This window comes from Myodes glareolus, chromosome 16 (genome assembly GCF_982192425.1).
Source record: "Myodes glareolus chromosome 16, mMyoGla1.1, whole genome shotgun sequence".
NCBI classification, from domain to species: Eukaryota; Metazoa; Chordata; class Mammalia; order Rodentia; family Cricetidae; genus Myodes; species Myodes glareolus.
In genome coordinates this window covers 60,119,012-60,142,449 of record NC_142041.1, presented here as the reverse complement: position 1 = coordinate 60,142,449, position 23,438 = coordinate 60,119,012, and the positions used below count along the sequence as shown (strand labels likewise).

Here is a 23,438-nt window from a genome sequence, read left to right as displayed (position 1 = left end):
TAATTGGGAGCTACTGGCGCGGGAGGATGTGTGTGTGTGTTGACAGAGGTTCCCACAAGTTCTTCCCCCACAGCTGTTTATTCAGATAGCATGGGGCGCGTCATTTACATAATAAATTTTTTTTCAGCAGCTAGGTTGAGTCAGTCCAAGCTCTGCTCCCCTCAATTGTTGCATTTAAACCAATAAGGATAGGACAAGAGAATAGCTGTGGTTTGCGTTGCAAAAACAAAGCAAAACAAAAAGCCCCGAGGCTTCGTGGGCAGACCTACAAGGCTGCGCAAACAAATCGGGGGATGAGATTGTGCCGTTTCTTTGTCTAGGCGTCTCAGATGCTATCTGCCGCTGCCGTTCGCTGGGGCGCAAAGCCGTTCCCAAACAGACCGCGGCGAGCTGATGGCTCCGAGCTTGCGGCGAGGTAGCGAGTGTGCAGGGCCACTTCCGACTGGAAACCTTCCTGTGGCGGTGCGCGGTGGCGGGGTCCTTCCTGGGGAAGGCGATCACGCTCAGTCGCTCGGCTGCCCGAGACTGCAGCAGCGCCCGGGTGCCGTCCCCCGGAACCGGGCAATCCCCGGCCTCCGCGCTCCGCTGCCAGCCGCGCCGCAGCGCTGCTGAGAGCGCCCGGGTTCCCGCGTTCCTGCCCAGCAGCCAAACTATGTCAGGAATGGAGGTCTGCTAACACAGAAAACTCCAAGGAGCACACTAAACCGGTGGAGGCAGCAGATGTGAGCGCTGTAAGTACAAGCTGGGTGTTTGAAAAATTGTGGTCACCAAGAACAGCTGTCCGGTGGGCAAAGCCCGAGATAACAGCAGCGCTTTTATTGGTGTTTTGATTTGTTTCCAAAGAAAAAGCATTAAGGCTTGGGGAAAATGATGACACTTTGTTCCTGGGACTTTAGTAGCCACAGGGTTCAGTCATAAAAGTGAAATTCTTACCTTCTGAAATGATGGGAGCCATTAGGATGATTAGAGGATCGTTGCAAATTAACTACTTTTGTTATGATCTTTATAAATAAGTAGAAGACTGGGTAATGTTCTCGGAGGGAGATGATTTCATATCTTTGCTCCTTTGCTGCACTTTCCTCCGAACATTATTGTGCGGTGGTGAGCAGGGTGTTGTGTCCCTACACAGACGTATAGATGCTTAAAGTGTACATAGTGGCGTAGATTACATAGATGACTTTTCCTCCCTGTAGGTTGATAAACGAGGATAAGGTTCTGATGGGAAACACAGCAGATGAACAGCAAACTAACAACCATGTTTTCTAGAAAGAAGCCTTTTTGTTCCTTAACAAATTTACCAAACACTATGTTACACAGGCTCATCTCCAGCATGGGATGCAGTCAACCTTTGCCACCCCCACCTCCCTTAATGGATTTGTCCCTCTCTGGCCCTTTATGTGATCTGAGTGCACTTGGGAGTTCAACTCCAGATTTTGAAACTTCTGGGTATCTGTGTAAAAGGATTGCCCTTCAAAGTCAGTGTCTGAATTGCTAATGAGTCACAGGCTTGCACTTCTTGGGAGGAGGTTTGAACATTTAAGCCCAGAATTCTGCAAGAATTCAATACATTCTGAGCTGTCATTGAATTTAGACAAGTGTTTTTAAGTTTCACTTCTTAAAATGATCAGTGGTAGCTGGGAACCATGGTGCAGTTGTATAGGTTTGCAGTTGGTTTTCTAACGTGTCCTTCGGAGAAGGTTTTATTTCTAGTTTGTGTGAGTCTTTCACCTCACTGTTTAGGGTTTGGGGACACACACACACATGAATACTCATGCCTTTATATGATCAAACAATTTGATATTTGACTTTCTCGATGCTTGAGTTCTCCTAAGGCCCAAAGTATTTAGTAAGTAAGCAAGCGGCCGTGGATTTTCAGCCTTTGAGAACCTTTGTGGTGACAGACGCAGAACTCTAACTGAGCCACCGTTCAGCTTGGAAGTGCCAGATGAAGTCAACGCTCTGTGAGTTCACAGGCATGATAAATGACTCTTGAAAAAGAAAATTTCCATTGGAGTGTAAAAATGTATTTCCTAAGAATACAATGGGAAGAAAAGAGATCCTGGCTGCGGGAACAAAATCTCTTTTATCAGATAACCAGACATAGTTCAGTCAGCATTGTCAATAAGCGCTAATTTTGAAAACAGTCCTTTCTCTTTAAAGCTGAAGATAGGAATGATGTGTTTCAAATACTTGTTTGTTTTTGGTTTCAGAGGGATTATGTTTTCTCATTTTCTTTAAAGGAGATAATGCAAAAAGCAATATAGGATATTTCATTAAGATAATCATCGCTAGCATTTGAGCATTTAGTTTATGGAGGCTTTGATAAGGAAACAGTGCTAACCCTTGACAAACAGCTACTTCTCCCTAGAAGCCCTTTCTCACTTCAGGGTGAGGTTTTTGTTTTTAAGACTTGAGGTTTGTATTTCAACACTGAGAGCTGGTAACGCGGAGAGAGGAAAAGGGCAGCAAGGCTAGATTCTGTTTAAGAAGCAGACTTATGGGGACGGCACCCCCCCCCATAAAATACATTCTGATTAGAAAATTGCCATTGTCTTTCCAATTGGGGAGCACACAGGTTGATCTGCGGCAGACAAGCCAGCTCGCCTGCCGGCTCTGCTTAGATAGAAGTTCAGTGCTTTCACTTTGAAATTTTCTTTTCAGTCCGAAAAGAAAAAAGTTTTAAATTATAGTCATTTTATAAAAATTGCTTCTAGCAAGCGACAAAACCCACGGAACCCCATAATTTAGACAAGTACCTACATTTTATTTGCTCTGTGCTGCTGAGATTTAGAATCCCCTTCCATTTACAGTTTACTTTTCACAGAACATTATTAACTTTTTGGCTTCATACATGATCTTCTGTCAGATGCTTTTGATTGGTAATTTAGCAAAGTATAATAAACAGTGCAAAAGTCATGAGTTTTGTGCTGGGTCCTGAGCTCTGTGGTAGGGAAAATGTGATAAAATGCGTACCTTAAGTCTTGTTTGATGATCTCTCAAAGCACGTTTGCCTTCTGGAAATAATTTCTGGGGTTGAAGAGCATGGTATTAACAGATTTAATGTGGCTATTCAATGGATTGACGAAGTACTATGTGGGGTTTAACAAAATGAGAGAGACAAATTGAACATCAACAAAAGTTACATCTGTGAAGAATTATAAATTTAATTAGAAAAAAGGCAAAGTTAAAAGACCTCATTAACTAATCAGAAGTCATAGTTACTAGTGTAGGAGTCTTGAATTTAAATTCTAAGGAACTCTGTTATCTTTTTTCCTTTTTATTTTCACTAGTCTGGCAATATGCTACAACTGTGCGCACGGAGGGTTTTTTTTTAAAATCATCAAAATGAATGACTTCGTTGTACTATGAGATGATCATTCATAATACAATGAGTACTAATTTTGCACTCCTGAGAATATTGGAATTAAAAATAGCAGATTAGAAGATGACAAGAATTATATTAACTTTATAGATGAAGCAAATAAGAAACAAACTGGTGCTTAGCAGGACTTTCTTAGAAACCACGAACTCCCCCCTTCTATTGAGTGAAAATGGTCTTCGTTAATTATTTTTGAAATGCACTGTGGTTTTAGAGTTTTAAATGCAAAAAGAGTTCCGTAGACTTTGTTAACGTGGGAGGAAGTCGCGGTCCGTCCGAAATAGGCGTCCTTTGCAGATAAGGCGTGAGGGGTGAGGATGCCTCCGACTGCACTGTAATCTTGCACTGCACATAAGAAACTAAAAGCATGTGAAGTGTAGCATTTTGTAAACTGTAACTAATTTCCCTCACATCTGTGTCTAATTGTTGTCTGCATTCGCATTCTTGAGAGTAGATTTATTTTTCCTGGACCACGATGTGGGTTCAGCTGACCAGCCTAAGTGAGGATTAGTTGTTTTAAAGTTATTTTGATTAAAGAGTCATTTTTAAATACAGTAACACACAACACATGGTTTAAATAATCCTTGAGACACAAAAGAATATATCTGAAGTACACTTAATGAAAGGAAGATCCTGGGTATGGGCTTTCAGAAACTGCTCTCTGAAAGTCCAGTAGACACTAGACTGCCAGCAGAAAAGAAATACATTAGTAAGTGGCGTTTTTTTTTTTTTCAGTAAGGAAATGTGTTAGAACAATTCTTATTTGTGGGTTCTCTTTATGATTATTATTATTACCAAGTCTGATTTTTAAAAACCGAAAAACAAAACTGAGAAGCGGCAGGTTTCAAACTTCAAATATAAAGACAGTGAAGTTTTCAAAGTAAACAATGAAATAAAAATTCTGTTTCTGAGATTACGCTTCCTAGCTGATTCTACAATGGGGATGTATTTTGGCATTGCTCAGAAGTGTGCTTTAACGTACTCTTATGTCATTAAGCCCAGAGAGTTCTTAAAATGAAGTCCGTTCTCACCTATAATTTATTCCAGGTGTATAAAAGTAGGGGAATTTTATCCTCGAGATGTATTGCTGCAGTTTCTAAGGGAAACCATTTCATCTTGCGTGGGAACATTAATTTAAAAAAAACTATAGAAACCTGTTATCAAATAATGGACATCTGCAGGCATTAAAGTTAGTAACTTCAGTTACTCAAATGTCTTAAAAATTGTTTTTGTCCTGCATGTGAAAAAAACATTAAAAAAAAAAAGCCTACCTAGAAGTTCCATGTAACATTATCCCAAGACGTTTCGACCGTAATGATGCTTTATTCTCACTCGAAAGGTCGTGTTTCTTAATTTCATAAATCATAATTAAAAACTAGCAGGACTCAACAGAAGATGTTTAGGTGGATAACTCGGATGTCATCTGAGACGCTTCAGCTCTCGTCTCTGTTCCGCGGCCCTAATTGATGTCAGTTCAGGTTGAATGAAAATTCACATCAAAGATTTGGAATTCTGTGCCATTTTAAAAGTTAGGCAGAAAGTTTCTGCCTGCCTGCCCCAGTGCTGGTGGGAGCTTGCAAGACGGCAGCAGCCAGGCTCACCTGAACCTCATTACCTGCTGGCCCCTCTAACTGCCTCTGAAGGGCAGTGACTAGTACAACTTGGAATTAGTGAAGCTGTTCAGTGAAGTCCCCAGTTCAAATTTATCTGGAGACAAACTGAACATGCTGGCTGGCTGGGCTGGTGAATTAGAGTACTCAAATGTGCATTCTAGTTCAGCCTAAAGGATGGCGTGCACACACACACACACACACACACACACACACACACAATTTCTTTCATGTGACCAGTGTAAATACTCAGTGGGTTTTCCTTTGGGACAGTTAAACAAGTACAGTGCTCGGTGCTGGGCTGTGGGTATGAAAACCTGCCTTTGCCTTGCTTCTGGAGCGCAGCATTGCCCGAAGCTGTTTCATTGCATCTTAAATGACAGATAGTAACCCAGAGAAAGCCATCCCGATAAGGCAAGGAAATGGTCAGGAGGCTGAGCGGGTGTGCGGGTGCTCTAGTTCAGCTAGAACAGAAGAGAAAGAGCTGAAGATGCTGAGGGATTATTGCCCCAACGACTGCTGCTGTTAAACTCACTCGTTTGTTAGTAGCTATTTTTTTTTTCCCCTTCCCAAGCACCTTTTCCAAGCTCTAAGGCGAGACTGCTTTGCATGTTGATTGGGGGAGGGGTAATCCCGTTTGCAGCTGTCATAGGCCAGTGATGAATCACTAGCCCGTCATTTGACTGCCTTCCCCTCCTGACAAGGGGAGGAGGAGGACAGACCTGCAAGAAGAAACAGCAGTTGAGCCCTCCACTTAAAGACACTATGACTTCGCCGGCTGCCCTAGCCTCCTTTTTCTCTTTTGGTTAAAAGTGGGCATTGTGGGGCTCAGCCATGTGCTCGGTGTAATTAAGGGCTGAGACTGAAGCACAGTTAACAACCACTTCTGATTTTCTACCCCCGGCCACAGGTGCAAACATCTCTTACCAGTTCCGATGCTGCTCTTTCCTCAAGTTGCAGGTAAGGATTTCGTTGATATTCAACATTTTTGCAGCTTACCTTTCTGTGACCCGGATCTATTTTTGTCTAGTATTTCTTAATTATTTCTATTAATAGCAGCAGCCTGGGTTGGAAATGACTTAGTGTATGTGTGTGTGTGTGTGTGTGTGTGTGTGTGTGTGTGTGTGTGTGTGTGTGTTTGTGTATGTACACATGTATATGTGAGTGCACTTGTATAAAAGTAATTAAGTGTCTGGGAAAGGCTTGAGAGTCTTGGTTTGAGGCGTTTGCTGACTGTGGTTAGGAAAGTGTAGGTAGAACGATAATTAGGAATAACTGGATTTGAAATCATTTCTAGTTTGAATTCAGACACTTAAGGAAGTAAAATGCCTCGTGTGGCGCTGTTCTCCAACTGAGACACAACAGTCTATTTTAGCGTAGCCTATAAATTAAAATGACCCCAGGTAAGGTGAGGAGCATATATCAGCACTATGTATGTAAAATTGATCCCCCCAGATTATTATGTTTTAGAAAAAAACATATGCAATTCTTAAAAGATAGTGAATGCACGTTGGGCTTTAAAATTTGCGCTGTCCGAAGACAAAGCTGTATCTAAGCATCTAATTAGCAACTTTAAATAGTTCCTCTGTTCAGGAGTAAGAGTGGTGCACATAAGAAGCACCGCGTTTTGAAATCGTCACTGTGAGTCGTGGCTATTGTGCGTTGTGCAGCAGAAGGAACTGGTGAACTTGAGGCCCTCCGGGAGGCACTGAACTCCCTTTCTGTGGTGAAAATGCAGAAGTACAGCATTGCTCAGAATTTTTTCCCCCCGAAGTGACAGCTGAGGTACTCTAGGGCTAATGGTCCCACAGACCCTCTGTGTGCCGGCCTTATCCTTTCTCAATTGGCTACGGAGTATGTAATCCACAAAGCAAACAAGTGGGCCAACATCATAATGTTTTAATGCTGCACTTGTTTCAAGGGAAACAGAGGAACAATTAAGTAGTGCGCCAGAGTAAACATATGCACCAGGACAGTCTCATTCCCTGTCACTGGGCTGGAAGTTTCAAGTGCTTTGTTTGGTTTGGAACCCATTAAATCACAATTGGGTGTTAAGTTATAAGGGAGGATCCAGTGCTAATTTATTAGATGAAGCAGATTGCACCAAACAGTGTTTATTTCTATGACACGTGTTTACGTATTTGCCTTTTCTTTTAGGAAAATCATGCTCTGGGGGATTGTTTTCATATAAAAATAGCTGCACATTTTCTTCTGAATATTAAAATAGATGCCATTGTCAGACCTTAACTTATGACTTCAATTACACAAGAAGGGGAAAGCTTTTAAAAGCTGCACGTGAAGCTTTGGCTCCATAGCACGAGTGATGCCTTTGCGTATTCCATGTGAGGAAAGGACTAAACTCAGAGGCAAGGTGAACCGTTTCCAGGCTAAGAAAAGAGATACAATGAGACTTTTGTGTGCCTGTGTTTCAAAGAAGGTGTCAAGTCGTTAGCACATTAAATAGTGGTGTTATGAATTTGGTACATCTGTCAAACGGAAGGCTTCTTGTCTCTAGGTCTATGGAAATGCAGGATCTAACCAGCCCGCATAACCGACTGAGTGGTAGTAGCGAATCCCCCAGTGGTCCCAAACTCGATAGCTCTCATATAAATAGCACGTCCATGACTCCCAATGGCACGGAAGGTGAGTGTCGCTCTCTTGCTCTTCTGCCCTCCTTTCCTCCTCAGTGTGTGCCTTTTGACTGCTTGTGATCTCTGCCCTTAGAGTCATCAAACTGTTCCTTCTGTTTCTAAGTGATTTGACTTAATCCGCGCTCCTCATTAATTGGGAGCTGCATATCTCTGGATTGTCACCTTCCATAGGCTGGTTTTATTTTAAGGCATATATACACAAATGTATTTAAGTGTATATATGTGTAGGCACAAAATGCTTTTCCCTTGGAATATCTTTCTTTGTGGTGACCTGCATGCCCCCATCCCAGTATTATTTTGCATCATGTTTATGTATGGCTACTGAAAATTTTCAGGTATTTTATTTTATTTCCCATTTTGTTAGCAAATACAACCTGATTTTGAAAAAAATGTCAGCATTGAACTAGATGACTTTGGATCAGGAAAGCAGCTTTTGTACCTAGTATCCCTGTGGCTTTGGCCACTGCAGTATAAACAAGAAGAACCTAAAACTTAATACCTGCAAAGTATGCAAGCCTGTCTGCCAAGGATGACTAGTATTTAGTCGCTTTCTTGATGATTGCGTAGTATACTTTAAACATAGCGTCATAGCTATTTTAACAGAATTAGTTCAGATGGATGCTTATGTGAATTGCATGTAAATAGGAACATCTACTTCAATCCATGTATATTTCAATCTAAACATAGACGGTTATGTGTACAAATTACTGTCTGTTATGCACAGCTACTTAGGTGCTATGCATATTTTTATAACTCAAATGTATGGAAGGATATATTGCATGCTGCATTGCATTTATTTCAACAGCAGTCTATGGAAAAAGCTTCACTGATATTGTTGCTTATTTGTTTGTTACTAAACTATAGGATATTGATGGATTCACAAAATAAATTTCATTAGAAGTTCAATGGATTATCCATGTTAGATTATCCATGCTAGAATACCATTCATAGACAAACCCTTATCTATCAATTCCCCAATAATCATAATCTTTACTCTCAGATTTAAAAAAGTAGAAGCATAATTAAGTTGAATATAATTATTATCATATTAGTGTGGTATTTGAGTGTGTCTCTGGGAAAGCCATTTAAAACATAAAAACATCATCACAGATAAAGCCCAAAATCAGTTATTTCAGATAGAAGGTATCTTGATTTTTCTGCCCAACTGTTCTGTAGCTTCCTTCCCAAGTAAACATATTCCTGTGCCGTGTTTATGGAGAGTGGCTGCTGCCATGAGGAGAAACTTTGTGCTGATTCAGCAGCATGGCTAATCTCTGGATAGCCCACCTTTCCGTTGGAAACTTCTAGTCACATCAATCATTAATCAAACTGAAATCTCCACAAAAGCAATTTTAACGTCTAAGGAGAGTGTATAGAGCCCGAGTAGTAAGACCGAATGATCAGTCCTGCTTCACCTCTTGCTTGAATCTGCCTGCGGGCAGAAGCCGGTTAGCACAGACAAGGTCTGGAGACAGTCCTACAGCCCACCACCGGGTCCTCCTCAGCTGGGCCCAGTCCATCGTCAGAGTGCTGGGCAGCCGTGAAAGGCTCTACATACAAACCTATCACTGGCAAGCTCAAAGAGATAGCCACTTAAGCACAGAAGGCTAAACCTGCTAAACTATTTTAACTCATAAAATATACCAATATATATGAGGAGGAAGAATTATAAAATAATAGCAATTTGTGTATGATGCAGGGAAACAGGAACAAGGCCTTTTCCTTTTTTCGACATGTTGCTGCCAGCCACCTTCTACAATAAGAGCCACCTTCCTTTTAAACAGAGTGCCAATATGTGTAAGGTGTTCCCTTGGATGGTCTTATGGGAATGAGATGTGGTTTGGTTTTGGAAAATGTGGAGCACAAACATTTTTCTAAATATTTATATTTCATACCTTGCTATCGCTTCTATAGTCAGAAACATATTACATTTTGTAATATTTTATACAATTAAAATTAGCTTGAAATAGTCTAGATAATTTTTTATAATTACGTAGATACTTAGAAAGAAAGCAATTTTTCTTTCTTCTTCCCTCTCTTCCTCCTTCTCTCCTTCCCTCCCTCCCTTTTTCCTTACTTTCCTCCTTCCTTCTTTTCTTTTTTCTTCTTTGGTTTTCTGAAACAGGGTTTCATTACGTAACTCTAGCTGTTCTGGAAGTCACTATGTAGACCAGGCTGGCCTTGAACTCACAGATCATTCTGCTTCCTTGCCTCCTAAGTGCTGAAATTGAAGGCATGCATCACTACCCCTGACTCTTAGAAGTAATTTCTTACCCTTAAAAGAAAGTTACTTAGACTACAGGAGACCCTGTCTCAATGATAAACACACACACACACACACACACACACACACACACACACACACACACACAAATTTTGATGTTTAGGAAGCAAAGCTAAAGGGTCTCACATAAGTTATTCAGAGCATTGACGGAATATTTCTGTCAGTTCACTGGAAAACTCAGAGCATTTTTAAGCATAAAGTTTCAAATTATAGACCTGAATTTTCCTCATGATTCATGTTGTATGATTTTACATCCAGACATATCAAAAAAGTTCTAGATTTGTTTGTGAATCAATTTTGTTTGTGTTTCTTTTCTGCTCTGTCGTTTTCTTGTTTCATTTCTCTTACCACAGGAATTGTGCTTACAATTAGTAAACTTATTAACTTCTGACAAGCTTCCCTGCGATATAAGTCATTATAAAATTTCCTATTTTTTCTTTGAGGTATGATATAGTTCAAAACCTGAAGTGTTTATCAATGAATTAGAGGATCAGGAAGAAAAGAAAGAAATTCGTTAAAACTAACCACTAAAATATCATTCCCCTTCACTCCATAGAAAATACTTCAGCTCTCTGCACACACACACACACACACACACACACACACACAGACACACACACACAGCACACATACACACTGTGATAAATGTTTAAATGACGTCCCAGCGACCGATTGAAAATAATCTCAGCTCAATTTAAATTGATTAAATGACCAGCAAAACTTCCATATAGTGTAAAGTTGATCTTTGGCTGAATTTACGGAATTCAGTTTTTGACTAAATTGGGTTGTCTTATCTCACTCAGAGCCAATTATTAAACTTCCTGCCACCACTTGTCTATATCACGAGGCTAAGAAAACAGAAAATCTCCTATATATATATATATATATATATATATATATATATATATATATAACCGTAGCTCCATCGTAAGAACAAACAAGGAGAGAATATAATGGCAAAGCAGAGATATTAACTTCCTTCGGGGTTTCCCTGCTCACTGATTCTCCACTCAGGGGCTAGTGTCTGTCTCCGTGGTTCATCTTAGGGATGCAAACAGAAACTCACCAAGCTCCAGCCTCAAGAGGTGCGCATTTTACTTTTCCAAACATTTGTTCTTGAGTTATAACAGTTGAATGCTGCACATTTGAAAACATCTAGCTCTTCGTATTTCTTTAACGCCAGCATCTCTGGTACTTCATGCCAGTCACTGCTGCTGTTACCTAGCTTCTAAGCCTTTGAAACGTAGGACACACGTAGGTAAACACAGCTAATTAGAGGCCAGTGAATGCTGGACTAGCAGAGGGAAAGCATTGTTGGGAAAGACAGGTTTCCAGCGGAGTCAATGAATATTTCAGTTAGTGTTGAACAGGTTCACTCAGGAGACACTAATGAATGGGTAAAAGCATGGATGATCCTGAACATTCTCCACTAGTCTCTAGAACGGTCTTCTGTGGTACAATGGAATAGAAGTTTCTATCGGAGACATTAAAATATCACCTCCCTTCACTCGATGGCAAATACTCAGTTCTCTGTATGTACATACGCATGCACGCATGCACACACACACACACACACACACACACACACACACACACACACACACACCATGGATGGATAGTCCAATGCAGCATCCCAGATGACAGTAGTCCCAGCTCAACTGAAATTAATTAAATGATCAGCAAAACTCACATGCAGTTTGCTGTTGGCTGTGGCTGAGTTTACATGGCTTGTCTGTTGTTATGTTAGAGCATAATGGGAAAGAAAGGGGCTTTTGGGTAAAGTTAGCTGAATATCAAAGTGTCCAGTGTGAAAGAAAGGGAGGCTTCCTGGTGTGGGTGTAGGTGTGGTGTGTGCTCAGGCTTGTGCCCGGAAAGCCTTGTGTTGAACTTCTGGTGTGAGAAGTCTTTACAATCTGCTTTTCTGGACCCAGAGCCATGGCAGTCAAAGGATTTTTATTTACACACCTAATTAGGGCATTGTTTGCAAAGCAGGGATCCCCTCCATCTTTGTTTTTTCTGATTGTCTTAAATTCACAAGGGCTTGAGATTGATGAGTTCTATACTGCCAATTTGAGTGTTTATTTTTGGTTGTATGGGGCTGGGGAAGGGGGGAAAAAGGCACAAAGTGGAGCTCAGACCTGAAATTCTCAGTTTTCTCTGTTGTACGGTCCATTCAGATGCCAGCACTGGGAGCTTCCCCTGAAACAGACAGATGTGTTTTTAAGTGATGTAAAAGCAGATGGAGCTGGAGTTCTCACTGCCATTTATCTCAAGAATTCCTACAGTAATTCAAATAGTAATTTCCAATTGGTGTATCAGATTTCCAAGATTGTGAACTTGAATTAGGTGGCTAAATTGCCTGCATTTAAAATTTATTCAGTTGTGATTTGCATATTTTAGGGTAGTAGATTAATTCAATTGCCCACACATATTACCAGAATCTATTCTGAAGCTGTTTTGTCATTTCTACAAAGCTTATAACACTAGCAAGTTATTGGAATTAGCTTTCTTCTATATTTTGTTTCAGTAAAATATAGTTTTGGTTGATGAGAATATCTCGTTTGAAGGAAGCCTTCTAAACCAAGTGAGTGTGTACAGTTAGGGTTTGAATTGGCGCCTCACAGGCAATATTTGTGTATCTGTGCTTGAATATTCTGATGTCAACAAGAAACATGTTAATCTGATTTCACCCTTGTTTACATTCTACACTTAATTCAGTTTCTGCGAGATTAAGGAACACTATGAGAAAAGGCATTCTTAAAAACAGTTACAACATTGGCTGCTTAGAAATGACTCCAAAGCAAAGGCTATAAAGGAATAAAATAATGAGTTAGAATTGAATACTTGCTGTATGTTATATACATGAAAATAATTCTCACATGTCTGTTAATAATAAAAATAGCTCTTTAAGAATATTTCGTTGGCCATTGCACTGACTGCTCACCACATTTTGTTTTATTAAATCTTCAGAAAATTCCTGGAGCTGGCCAGGAGGATGGTTAAGAGTGTGGGTTTGAAGCCCAGCTGCAGAGAGTGCCAGCTGCAGGGAACTGGGACAGCTGAGCTATCCCGTGACTCAGTTTCCTCATCAGTCAAATGAGGGAAAGAGCCGATCTCACGTTAGGCTTGCCATGAGCATGTAATGCAAACCTCGTGGCTTATTTGGAACGTACTAAGCAAGACCTTACTGTATCTATTAATATTAACTGCTCGGCCATATGTAAACAATAGTCACTTCTATGGTATGATTCCTGTTTTACAAAGAAAGCTGTAAAAAGTTAAGCGCCAAGTTTCAGGGCACATAACTTGTAATGAGTACCACTGGAATCTGTACCCATGCTTGAAGAACTGCTGGCAGAACCCAGTGCCCAGGTTTTGAAGCACGGTGCTTTTCTCTGAAGAGAACATATGCTCTTTCTCATTTATTAATGTCTTTCTCAACACTTTCATCTGGAGTGTCGGAGCCCTTAACCATGGCCGTGCCTTCAGCGTGGACCATGTCAATAGCAGGACTGCCCAGCAGTCGAGGGTGGAGACTTTGCTAGAAAATGAACGTCTGATAAGGATGACTGCCCAAGCTAGTTGTGTCTGAGACCTTGTGTGTGATTGTGGGAGATTTCTTCTCAGTCCACACATGCCTAGCATGTTGCTTCAGTTGCTTACCTTTGGGAGAATGATCTCTAACTAGGTTTCAAAGCTTTCAACGTAATTATACTTCTGTCGGCCAGCCTCTGCTCCCTTTAAGCCTCTTTGAGACGAAAAGGCGACGGGAAGTCACCCCTGATTCTCCTTACAATGGCCGTGATTATATGCTCATTTGTGAAATTCAACAAACATTTTTGCTACTGCTTAGCGTAAATATCTTCTACTCCAGGGCGTATTTTTCAGTGAGTAGTGAAGTGGATGGTCCCATGTCTTTCGGCTTTGAGAATCAGATGTGGACATGTTTGATAAGGAGGCCACAGGAGCAGCAAGGAGTTATCTGTGGTTGGAAGAGGGAACAATGGCTTGGTTTTGAGGACTAAATGGGTGGCGTGTGTGGACCAATGGGGCACAGTCTGTTTTCACCCATCACCTGTTACTAAACCAGCTCTGTTCTGGTACGCCAGGGATTCGGATGCTTGTTGCTGGGAAGAGGCCCAGGTTCCCAGGTAGTTTAGTAAGTAGATTCAGATTGCACTCAGTTCTTCGGTTGCTAATAGAGACTCAGAACACTGTGACACCTCTACCCTGGTTTTCCTGTACAAGCAAATGTGCATCTGCCCCCAAACATCTTGCCTTCTGGGAGATAAATATGGTTCCTTCAAGGAACACAGGTGAACTTTTAAGCAAATCCACACCTATTTTAGTAATTACTGATTTCTTATATTGTCCAAGTATGCTTTGATAAACAACATGTATGCAATATGTGTACATGTATGAATATTGAAGAAACAGCCTAAAATATTAATTCTCCGCTAGTTGAATACACAAATATAATACGAAAGAGAACAATCCATACAAAAAAATTTCCATTTTGCTGTTTTTAGTTTGTAAGGGATAACAGTTACCTCTCTTCTAATTCTACTTGGTAACTGGAAGACTCCACCTTTATGAAGACTCTAAGCTAGGGAAAGCTAACCAAGGATTTATATGCTCTTTTCAGAACCTCAAATGCTTATAAGTGAAAGTTTAGTGTGATTATGTTTGTGACAACTGGCTGTATTTGCAGATTTTCTTTTGTAGTTTTATTGTATAAGTCCTCTCTCTCTCTCTCTCTCTCTCTCTCACACACACACACACACACACACACACACACACACACACACACACACACACACACAAGTGGTGAGCTTAGTAGCCAGCATTCCACAGAAGGGTAAGGAAATACTCTCCACAATAGACATTGGAAACAAAATTTGAACTATTTCCCAATCCTACCATTGTGCCGATCAATAATAAGGGGGATTTTGAGAGGAAAAATTAACACCATGAGACCGTGATGATACCCACTAAATATTCAGTCATCTCATTCTCCGGATAGTTCTGAAGATGAGGTTTATGCACCTGGATTGAAAGCAGTTACGTGACATTCCCACAGCACACGGACTGTGTTAGTCAGGAGATAAAGAAACATGCCGTGATGGCCTCAGACGCTGCATTCTTGTTCCCCAGCCTGTGGGCTTTGCCACAGCTCAGCTCCAGTTACAGGGTGGAAAACCTCATTCTTGCTGAAATTCTTTACCTGCTTGGAGAATTTTTTTTATATCATCTTATTGAAGATTATGGCCCAGATGAAAGGGTTATAATATCTGCATTTTTCCTTTGCCCAGTGGAGTCCCTGAGCTCCTTGAAGGCAGGACAGACTTGTTCACTGTCCTTGGCATCTGGCAGCTTTGGCAACAGGTATTTGTTGAATGAATGCCCTTGTTACTAAGTAAATCCTGTAAATGAGGCATTACAGGAGCAGAGCATCCATTCATATTAATTACAGGAGCAGGGCTCCCATTCATATTACTTATAACACATTAACTATTCAAAAAATTATTTAAAGCTTCATCTTCAGTTCTTTGGGAAGTACTCTTCATGGACCAGTTCACAGCGTGGTTATATGCTTGCTCTCCATTCCGTGAAGAGCCACAGTGAGCGTCTCTGGTAGCTTTTGATTTGAGCTACCCTAGCCGACCTGCACTTTGACCTAAAAGAACTGACAATTTCAAATAGAACTATTGGACTTTGCATTTTAGCAGTGATGAAGCAGGTCCCACTAGTATGACAAGATTGAGTGATGCTACACTAAGGCTGATGGGGAACATAGACTTAGCATCCTTCAAATATGGCAAAAATGATGGAAGGCTAAATGTTTTGGGAAGAAATTACATTTTTATTAATCTTGTTTGTCCTAACTCCTTCTTAAGATATTCAGTCATGTTGGAAACTGAAATGAACAAGCAAACCTAACAATCACTGCAGTCACATTAAGAAGAAAATATTAAAGTTATGAACTTGTGTTTGCATGTAGGAAAGCTAGTTCAATCTATGACCAATATGTGATGCTTTTCAGATTCCAAGGTATAGAACATGTGTAAAATTTTATATTATACATGATATGTATATGTGTTCCCATTTGTATTTAAAACTACTCACATAGAATACATATAATAAGACACCTGTCCAAATCATTTATATGCATGTGATTTACAAGTTCTGGATGTGAACTTTAAACAGAAGACTAGGAAGCTGTGAATTTTTATCTTTTTTTACTTTTTTTAAATTTTATTTTTTCAAAAAATTTTTAGGCAGAGAACAACTAAAGGAGACCAAATCCAACCACAGTTCAGTCCGTGTAGAGTGCTCTGTGTGCCTCTGTCTCTGGTGTGCAGCTGTGTGTGTCTGTGGGTCTGTGTGTCAGTGTGTGTTGAGTACAGAACACAGAGGATAGAGAGTTGAGACCAAAGTGGCAGGCTGAGAGGGTGGCATAGGCTCTGGGTAACCCGGGCAGTAACTAGAAGATTGTTGTGGTTGGCTCTGTGTTTTAAGTCAAACACCTAAGTCGTGTGGGCAGTGAGAGAGAACTCTGGGGCAGACGTGATGGAAATTGTCTGAAGCCATGATACTTGTTTATGTTGTATAACCTCAGCACCAATCTCATATTTGCCTTGAGAGATAAATGGGACAAGAGTGATACTGAAAATGCGGAAAACTGGTGTTACATGATGCGAGAGCATGTCTTTTACAGTCAGACTCCACGGGGCTCGGAGTCCCAGTTCAGCTGTTTGTGTTCCATGGAACAAAGGTAGATTTTTAGAGGCAGCAGGGCAGGCTGGAGGGGTCTTGGGGCCAGGCTGCCTCCACTGGAAGCTGGGCTCAGTCAGTCTCCAGCAAATTTGTGCAGTACCTCCTGGCCTTTGATTCGGGCCTGTGCAGTGGAGATGATAATGGTGCCTTTAGGATGGGTCAGTAGATTGAAGCCAGTCTGCCTCTTAGGCAGTGCTTCTGTATGTTGGCTATTCTTGTTGCCTTAAAGCCTTCATTGTGCAAGGGGAATTAGCCATTTATTCTCGGTGATAGGACAGTTAGTCTATCCAAACTACTGAGAACAATTACTGGCATCTGCTACATACTCAAGACAGGGCAGCTCCTATAAATAATGCTGAATGTTGTAGTTTAAGGAGGTGTGCCCTTTGAAGCTGGTAGAGCAGTGTCTCCATAGGCGGTAGGCATATTTGCTCCTACGCTGGGCTCTTGACGTCACTGAACGGCTTTTGTAGGTACTCAGAGTGCTTGGTGAGCTCAGTAGCACTTAGTTCATACTGAGTGTGGGAGAGGTGCATGTCTGGGTGCTTCTGGGGCTCAGCAGAAGACAGGAAAGGGGTACTAATCATTCGGTGGGTTGATTGCATTTTGAGCAAATAAAACATTTTTCCATATTGATATGATTGAGGCTCTGAGTCTGTGCCAGCTCATCTGCTTCCAATCTTCAAACGTTGGTTGATTTTACCATCTGCTAATTTGCAGCATATACTGATACGCTTCTCCTTGGTGCCCTGGTATCCGCAGACCAGCCTGTCTAGTGCCCCTCTCCGATTATCACAGTCTATACAGATAATGCTCCAAGATGAGCAAACTCCACTTGGGGAACAATTGTCTCTTCGGCAGGTTTATAAGAGAAATTAATTGCCACAGTGACAAACTAGCTTTGTGATCTTGGCTGTTACTTAGCATCTTTAGGCTGCAAACTTTGTGTCTCTGAAAGGAAACAAGGAAAATATAGGCTCTTTAAGCTTGCCATGGGGAGTAAAGGAGCTGTGGCTTGCTTGTAAAATGTTCAGTATGCACTGGCCACACAAGGGGTGTTGAACACATAAATACTGCATAATAAACTCTCACTCCTCCATTCTGAAAGCTACACAATATATTGTTTGTATCAGAAATGGAGACTGCTACATTACTAAATTCTTAGATTTTTTTTTCCATTGTGCCATGTTTCCCTTAGAGGAAGCTAAAAATATTTAGCTCCCACTGTGGTTCCTAAATGCTAGTATCTGTTAGAAATCTTTGGAAGGCACATTTAAAATCCGCACCCTTCGATATGGATAACTGTGCTTGAAAAGAAGAAAGAGGTGTAAACAAACACGGACGCTGTGAATGATGGGATGTTTACAAGGAATTGGCCATAGAAATCGGGAATAGAAAAATGAGCATTTTGTTTGTTGGTTGGTTTTTTGGGTTTTTTTTGTTTTTTTTTTTCTTTAGAACAAATATAGAAAAGTCTTCTAGCTCGGTCACAATAGCACAGGAGTAAAATATTAGTTAATGACCCCAAACAGTAGGTTTCTGGTGATTTATCCAATGGTCCTCCCAGCTGTTCTGCACTATGGTAAATGTCATCTTACCATATTGAGACAAAAGGGTAACAAACGTATTTTTCATTCCTACTGTGCATAAAGCACTCTGAAGGAGTGTAGAAGTTAGACTGTGAAGATCAGCTGATTCCCCAGCCATAAGTAGCTCAAGGTCTGATTGAGAGAGATACAAATTCCACCATTTTTTGGCAAAGAAATCTAAAAGACAATGATATTGTGAAATCAATTTTGGGGAGTAGGACCCTCAGCCCATGACTCAGGGTTCCCTAGGAGAAGGAGAGTAAGTGCGGAAGGTGAGAAAATTATTTTGTGCATAATGCTTTGTGTATTTGTATATTTGGCAAGAACATTTGTGAGTCACGTGCATGCACAACTTTTTCATATGTGAAGTTCCACAGCATTTATTCTAATGCAAAGCTTTTGTCATTGATGCCACAGTAGGTTTGGTTACCAACGCCCTTCCTTCTCCATCCACAGATTAGCAAGACACTATCACTGAGTTCTGAAATACTTTGGTGTCAGAAAAAAAAGGGCTTCATTCTCAAGAAGGTTAGAAGCCACTGGTGCAAACAAAAGTGCTCTCAGAGTTCAGAAGAAAGGGCTCTTCAGCCTGCTAGACTCTGGCCAGGCTTCAAGGAGGAGGTGGAATCTGAGCTGAGTCAGGAACCCAGTAGTCTGCATAGGTGGAGAGGAGCTGGAATGCATGCTAAATGAGGGGGACCAAGGAACAAAGGTAGGATAGTTTGGGGGCGCTAAGGAGACTGGGTGAGCTGAAGAAGGAAGTGATGAGATAGGTCAGGGGAGTCTCCTGGAGCCAAACTGTAGAGGACCCTGAGCATCAAGCTGAGGAATTTGATCTTCCTGGGCTGGTAGGAGAAGCCAGGGAATATTTGGAGAAGGGGACCGGCACTGGCACTGTGAAGGTGTTTGAGGTGCTAGTCTGGCACCCTGTTCTGAGAGCGCTTGGACTGAGAGGGAGGGAGCTCCTAGTATAGTGTCAGTCTGTTCAAAATGGATGTGTTGGGAACCTGATCAGTGGGACAGGAATGACAGCTGCAAAAACAGCCAATTAGGGCTGTACACAACTTTGCAAGGGAGTCTACATTTACTGTTTCTTATTTAAAGAGAGCCACTAGCCTCCCTCTGCATAATAACACTCTAATAGGCTCACTTTCCTGTGAAGAACAGGTTTCGAAATTTCCTACCGTTCTTCTTGACCAGGTGTGTTTATTAGACTTTCATTACGAGTATTATTACCATTAATCATTATTTCCTTACTAAATGCCTGACACAAGTAACTGAGAGGGAGGGAGATTATATTTTGACTTATCATTTCAAAGGTTTCATTTTTGTGGTCATCTGGCTACATGTACCTGAACCCGAGGTGAAAGAAAGCATCGTTGTGTAAGAGCGTGCCACAGCGAAGTTATTTAGGTCATGGTGGTCAGGAGGCCACCCTGGTCAGGGAAGGACCAAGTGACAAGAAATACCTTTCCAGAGCAGACCCCCACCCTCCTTCTTCATCCATCTAGACCCCACTTCCTACTTCCCACCACCCCAATAATGCTGCAGTACTATAAGCCTACCAAGGGACCGACTAATGTGTTGATTGGTCAGAGTCCTCGGACTATTGTCTTTTCCCGGAAGTCCACCTGCTGGAATCCAAACACTCAGTCCATGAGCCAATGGTCCACATTATATGCCATGTAGACCCCTATGTTCAAGTTTGGTAATTGTGGTTTATTTTCATAAGGTTATGCAGGCTGCGTTTGAAGAGTTACTATATTTCTCCCCTCTTGGGAGACAGAGAAGATGGCTTTATTCAAGGCTCTCAAGTTGTAGTCCCAATCCAAAGAAATGCCATATTTTCTAAGTAAGAATTAGCCAAGAAGAAATCATTGACTTTGTAGGTATATAAAGTTTTGGATAAAGAAAAGTAACATGGCAGGTTAATGTAATTCAAAGATGTGTTTTTAAAGTAAGGCATATAAAAATGTATACATTTAGGAATATTTTCCACTTTTCATCTACCATGTACCAATTTTGTTCATTTTTCACCATTTTTCATTTTGTGTCAAGTTGTTTCTTTTGGAACAATTTGGTATAGTTTTTTTTTAAAAAAAAACATGTACTTTCACTTCACCCTATGGTTTAAGAAAAAGACTCCTTAAATGGATAAGTGATGTTGTTATTGAATCAGAACCAATACACGGTTGTGCTGGTCCATTTTTGATCTCTACGACATAGTTACTTCCAAAGCTACAATAATTTATTTGCCTATCTCCTTACTGAGTCAAGAAGGGCACTCTCTATCCAAACAGAAACCCAAAGATATCATTTGATTATAATGAAACAATATTCATTTGACAAATAAACTCAAAGTGACTCAAGTGTTTTTTGTGTGCCCCACCCATGGACTACTCTGGTGAAAGAAGCTGTGTCTAAGTTCCTGGAATGATAATTTTGGAGGGCTAAAAGCTATCTGAGATTTTAGTGGTATTGATAATTGCCTGAGCAGTGTGCCTATTGGTTTAAGTTCATTGAAACCTGTCTTCAGGTACCATGTATTCTTACCTTCATCTGCTTATTCTACAACTGCTGGATTCTATGAGCCAAGTATTGACCAAAGTTGTGTAAAGATAGAACAACTTAAAAATGCTTCTCCTAGCTGGTCGGTGGTGATGCACACCTTTAATTCCAGCCCTCGGGAGGCAGAGGCAAGCGGATCTCTGAGTTTGAGGCCAGCCTAGTTTACAAGAGCTAGTTTCAGGACAGGCTCCAAAGCTACAGAAAAACCTGAGTCGGGAAAACAAACAGACAAACACACAAAAGCTTCTCCTGCTGTGAAAATAGCTATCATACATCAAAATGTTTAAGACTATGCAATATGAAGTGGGATAGAAGAGGATACACATGGAGATAAATAAATATAATATCTATTTTAAATGTTATATATTCTAAATATGTATATATTATATATCATATACAATATTTTTATAGATCATATACTCTATTATTTGATATTCTATATATTGCATGTAGACCATATTCTCTATATGTATTATATATGCATGTACATATTCTAAAGAAGGCACAGACACAGGTTTTGAAGTTCAGGGGGAAACAGTTATGCTTGAGTAGTAGATTAAAGGATGATACAGTAGGATTTTTAAATAAAACTTGAGGTATATAAGTCAGCTTGAATAACTTATATAATATCTAATGTGATGAGTAAGAGATTGGCAAAGCTAGAACTGGGAGGAAACACTGACTAGTGTAAGTGTCTGTATATAGGGGCACATGGTACCTCTTTTAGAGCACATAGATTACAGTGTCTCACAGAGTCAGGACAAGTAAATGAGGTCATATATTTTATAAAAGTCTAATGCATGATGATTATGGAATACAAACTTAATCCATGCCCATTGAGCATCTGCTGAATACCTCAGTGACAGAAGTATTGTACAAATCTAGGTGACCAAAAGATAAAATTGCCTACAGCTGGAAGAGTGGAGCTGATGGTCCAATCTCCCCAGTTTTATAAGAGGTAGAAGGTAATTTGGAAGGAGAGTGACTGTGACATTTAGAAAGTAAATGTAAAAGATGGCAGAGGGAGACATTAATACGCATGCTATTTGTTAGTTTTCTGACACTGTGACAAAGATTGGAGGTAACTAGATTATAAAGAACAAAGGTATGCTGGCTATGTTTTCTGAGTCTAGGAACAGGTAGACTCAGTAATGCCCCAGCATCATTATTGGAGGTAGAAGCCAAGTCATTATGCATGCTAGGGAAGTGCTCAGCTGATGGACCAGTGGGCTACGTCATGGCTTTCTCTACCAGTGTACCAGTGGATTATGTCATGGCTTTCTCTACCAGTGTACCTGTGGACCACTTGAATTTCTCTACCAATCAGTGAACTAGTAAGCTATATCATAGTTTTTTCTACCAGAGTACCAGTGGGCTTTATCATGACTTTACCAGTGTACCAGTGGGTTACATCATAGCTTTTCTCTATTAGTGTACCAGTGGGTTGTGTCATGGACTTTTAGATTCTGGTCAGTGGTTACAGACATTTCATCATGGTTAGAACATTAACACAGGAAAATCATTCGTCTCATGGCTGGGCATGAAAGGAGATGAAAAATAACAAGATTAAAACTTTCACCATCTCTAGGAATATCTCATGGGGGAGGGGACCATGTCTGTACACCAGCCTCTGAGGGATGCTTAAGAGCCAAGCTACAGTACCTGGTAGTAGGATCTAAGAGATGAGAAGGCAGAAGGGAAACATCCAGTCTTTGTGACTAAAAGCATTTTGTATAAAACTCAAACCCTTCAGGAGGAAGTGGTGGTGATATGTTTGGTTAGGTTCAGTGTGACTTTAATCAGGTGATTGTTTTCTGTGGCCACATTTTGTATATATATGGGTGGAGATTGAGGGGCTGTCTATATAAAAATCATATTTAAAAGTCACGGTAAAGAAAATTATTGTGAAGGAAATTGCAGACAGGTGGGAAGGAGGTGGAATTATGGAAGCACAGGAGAGACGAAGGCAAATGACCCGGGGGAAAGGAAAGACATTAGAGCAGAGAAGAAGGAGCTGTTGTTAGAGTGGGGTAATCAATGTCAGGGAAAGAAGGTTATTGAGAAAAGTTTGAGCTAGGAAACTGGAAAAGGCCATTTAGGGGAAGAGCAGATACTTCAGAATGATCGAGTGGGTGAGGGGGGGAGTCTGTGGTGAGAGTATGAAAGCGAATGCCCGAGAAACTTGAAGGTTAAAGAAGGCAGCTTGAGAAGAGCCATCGCTGAGAGTCAGTTCATGAACATTTGCACAGTTAGGAGAGGGGATTGGGACGGAACATGAGCTAGGGCTAGCATGAGCTTGAGGGTAGCTTAGGGTCCTGTGCTCAGTCCTGAGCCCTGCAAACCAAGTGTTCGGGGACTTCTGTCTGTGTCCCCAAGAGAAGCAGCTTTATGAGAAGGGCAGATCGTGCGCCACCAAGCATCAGGCTATCATTACAAAGGAAGCCTGGAAGAGATGCAAGAAGAGGCAAAAGTAATCCCAACAGAGGAAGAACAACTTAGCTGGAATTCATGTTACAGAAAGAGAAAAATTTAATGCTCCTTCAATATTCTCTATAAAATATTAGGTAAAGGCGTATGGGT

General features: G+C 40.9%; 1 protein-coding gene across 6 annotated transcripts in view; it reads left to right on the top strand.

The window, feature by feature from the left end:
* Positions 1 to 442: 442 nt before the first annotated feature.
* The window catches only part of Eya1 (EYA transcriptional coactivator and phosphatase 1), a 140,844-nt gene continuing 117,848 nt past the window's right edge, over positions 443 to 23,438 (top strand). For 5 of the 6 annotated variants that reach the window (XM_087897241.1, XM_087897240.1, XM_087897239.1 and 2 more), the window contains exons 1-3: positions 651 to 731; positions 5,900 to 5,949; positions 7,505 to 7,632. In XM_087897241.1, coding sequence (XP_087753367.1) covers positions 7,509 to 7,632 — 124 coding nt within the window. In that variant the 5' untranslated portion in view covers positions 651 to 731; positions 5,900 to 5,949; positions 7,505 to 7,508. Of the gene's footprint in view, positions 732 to 5,899; positions 5,950 to 7,504; positions 7,633 to 23,438 lie in introns of all 6 variants that reach the window. The other variant, XM_048420437.3, reaches the window with a different exon arrangement.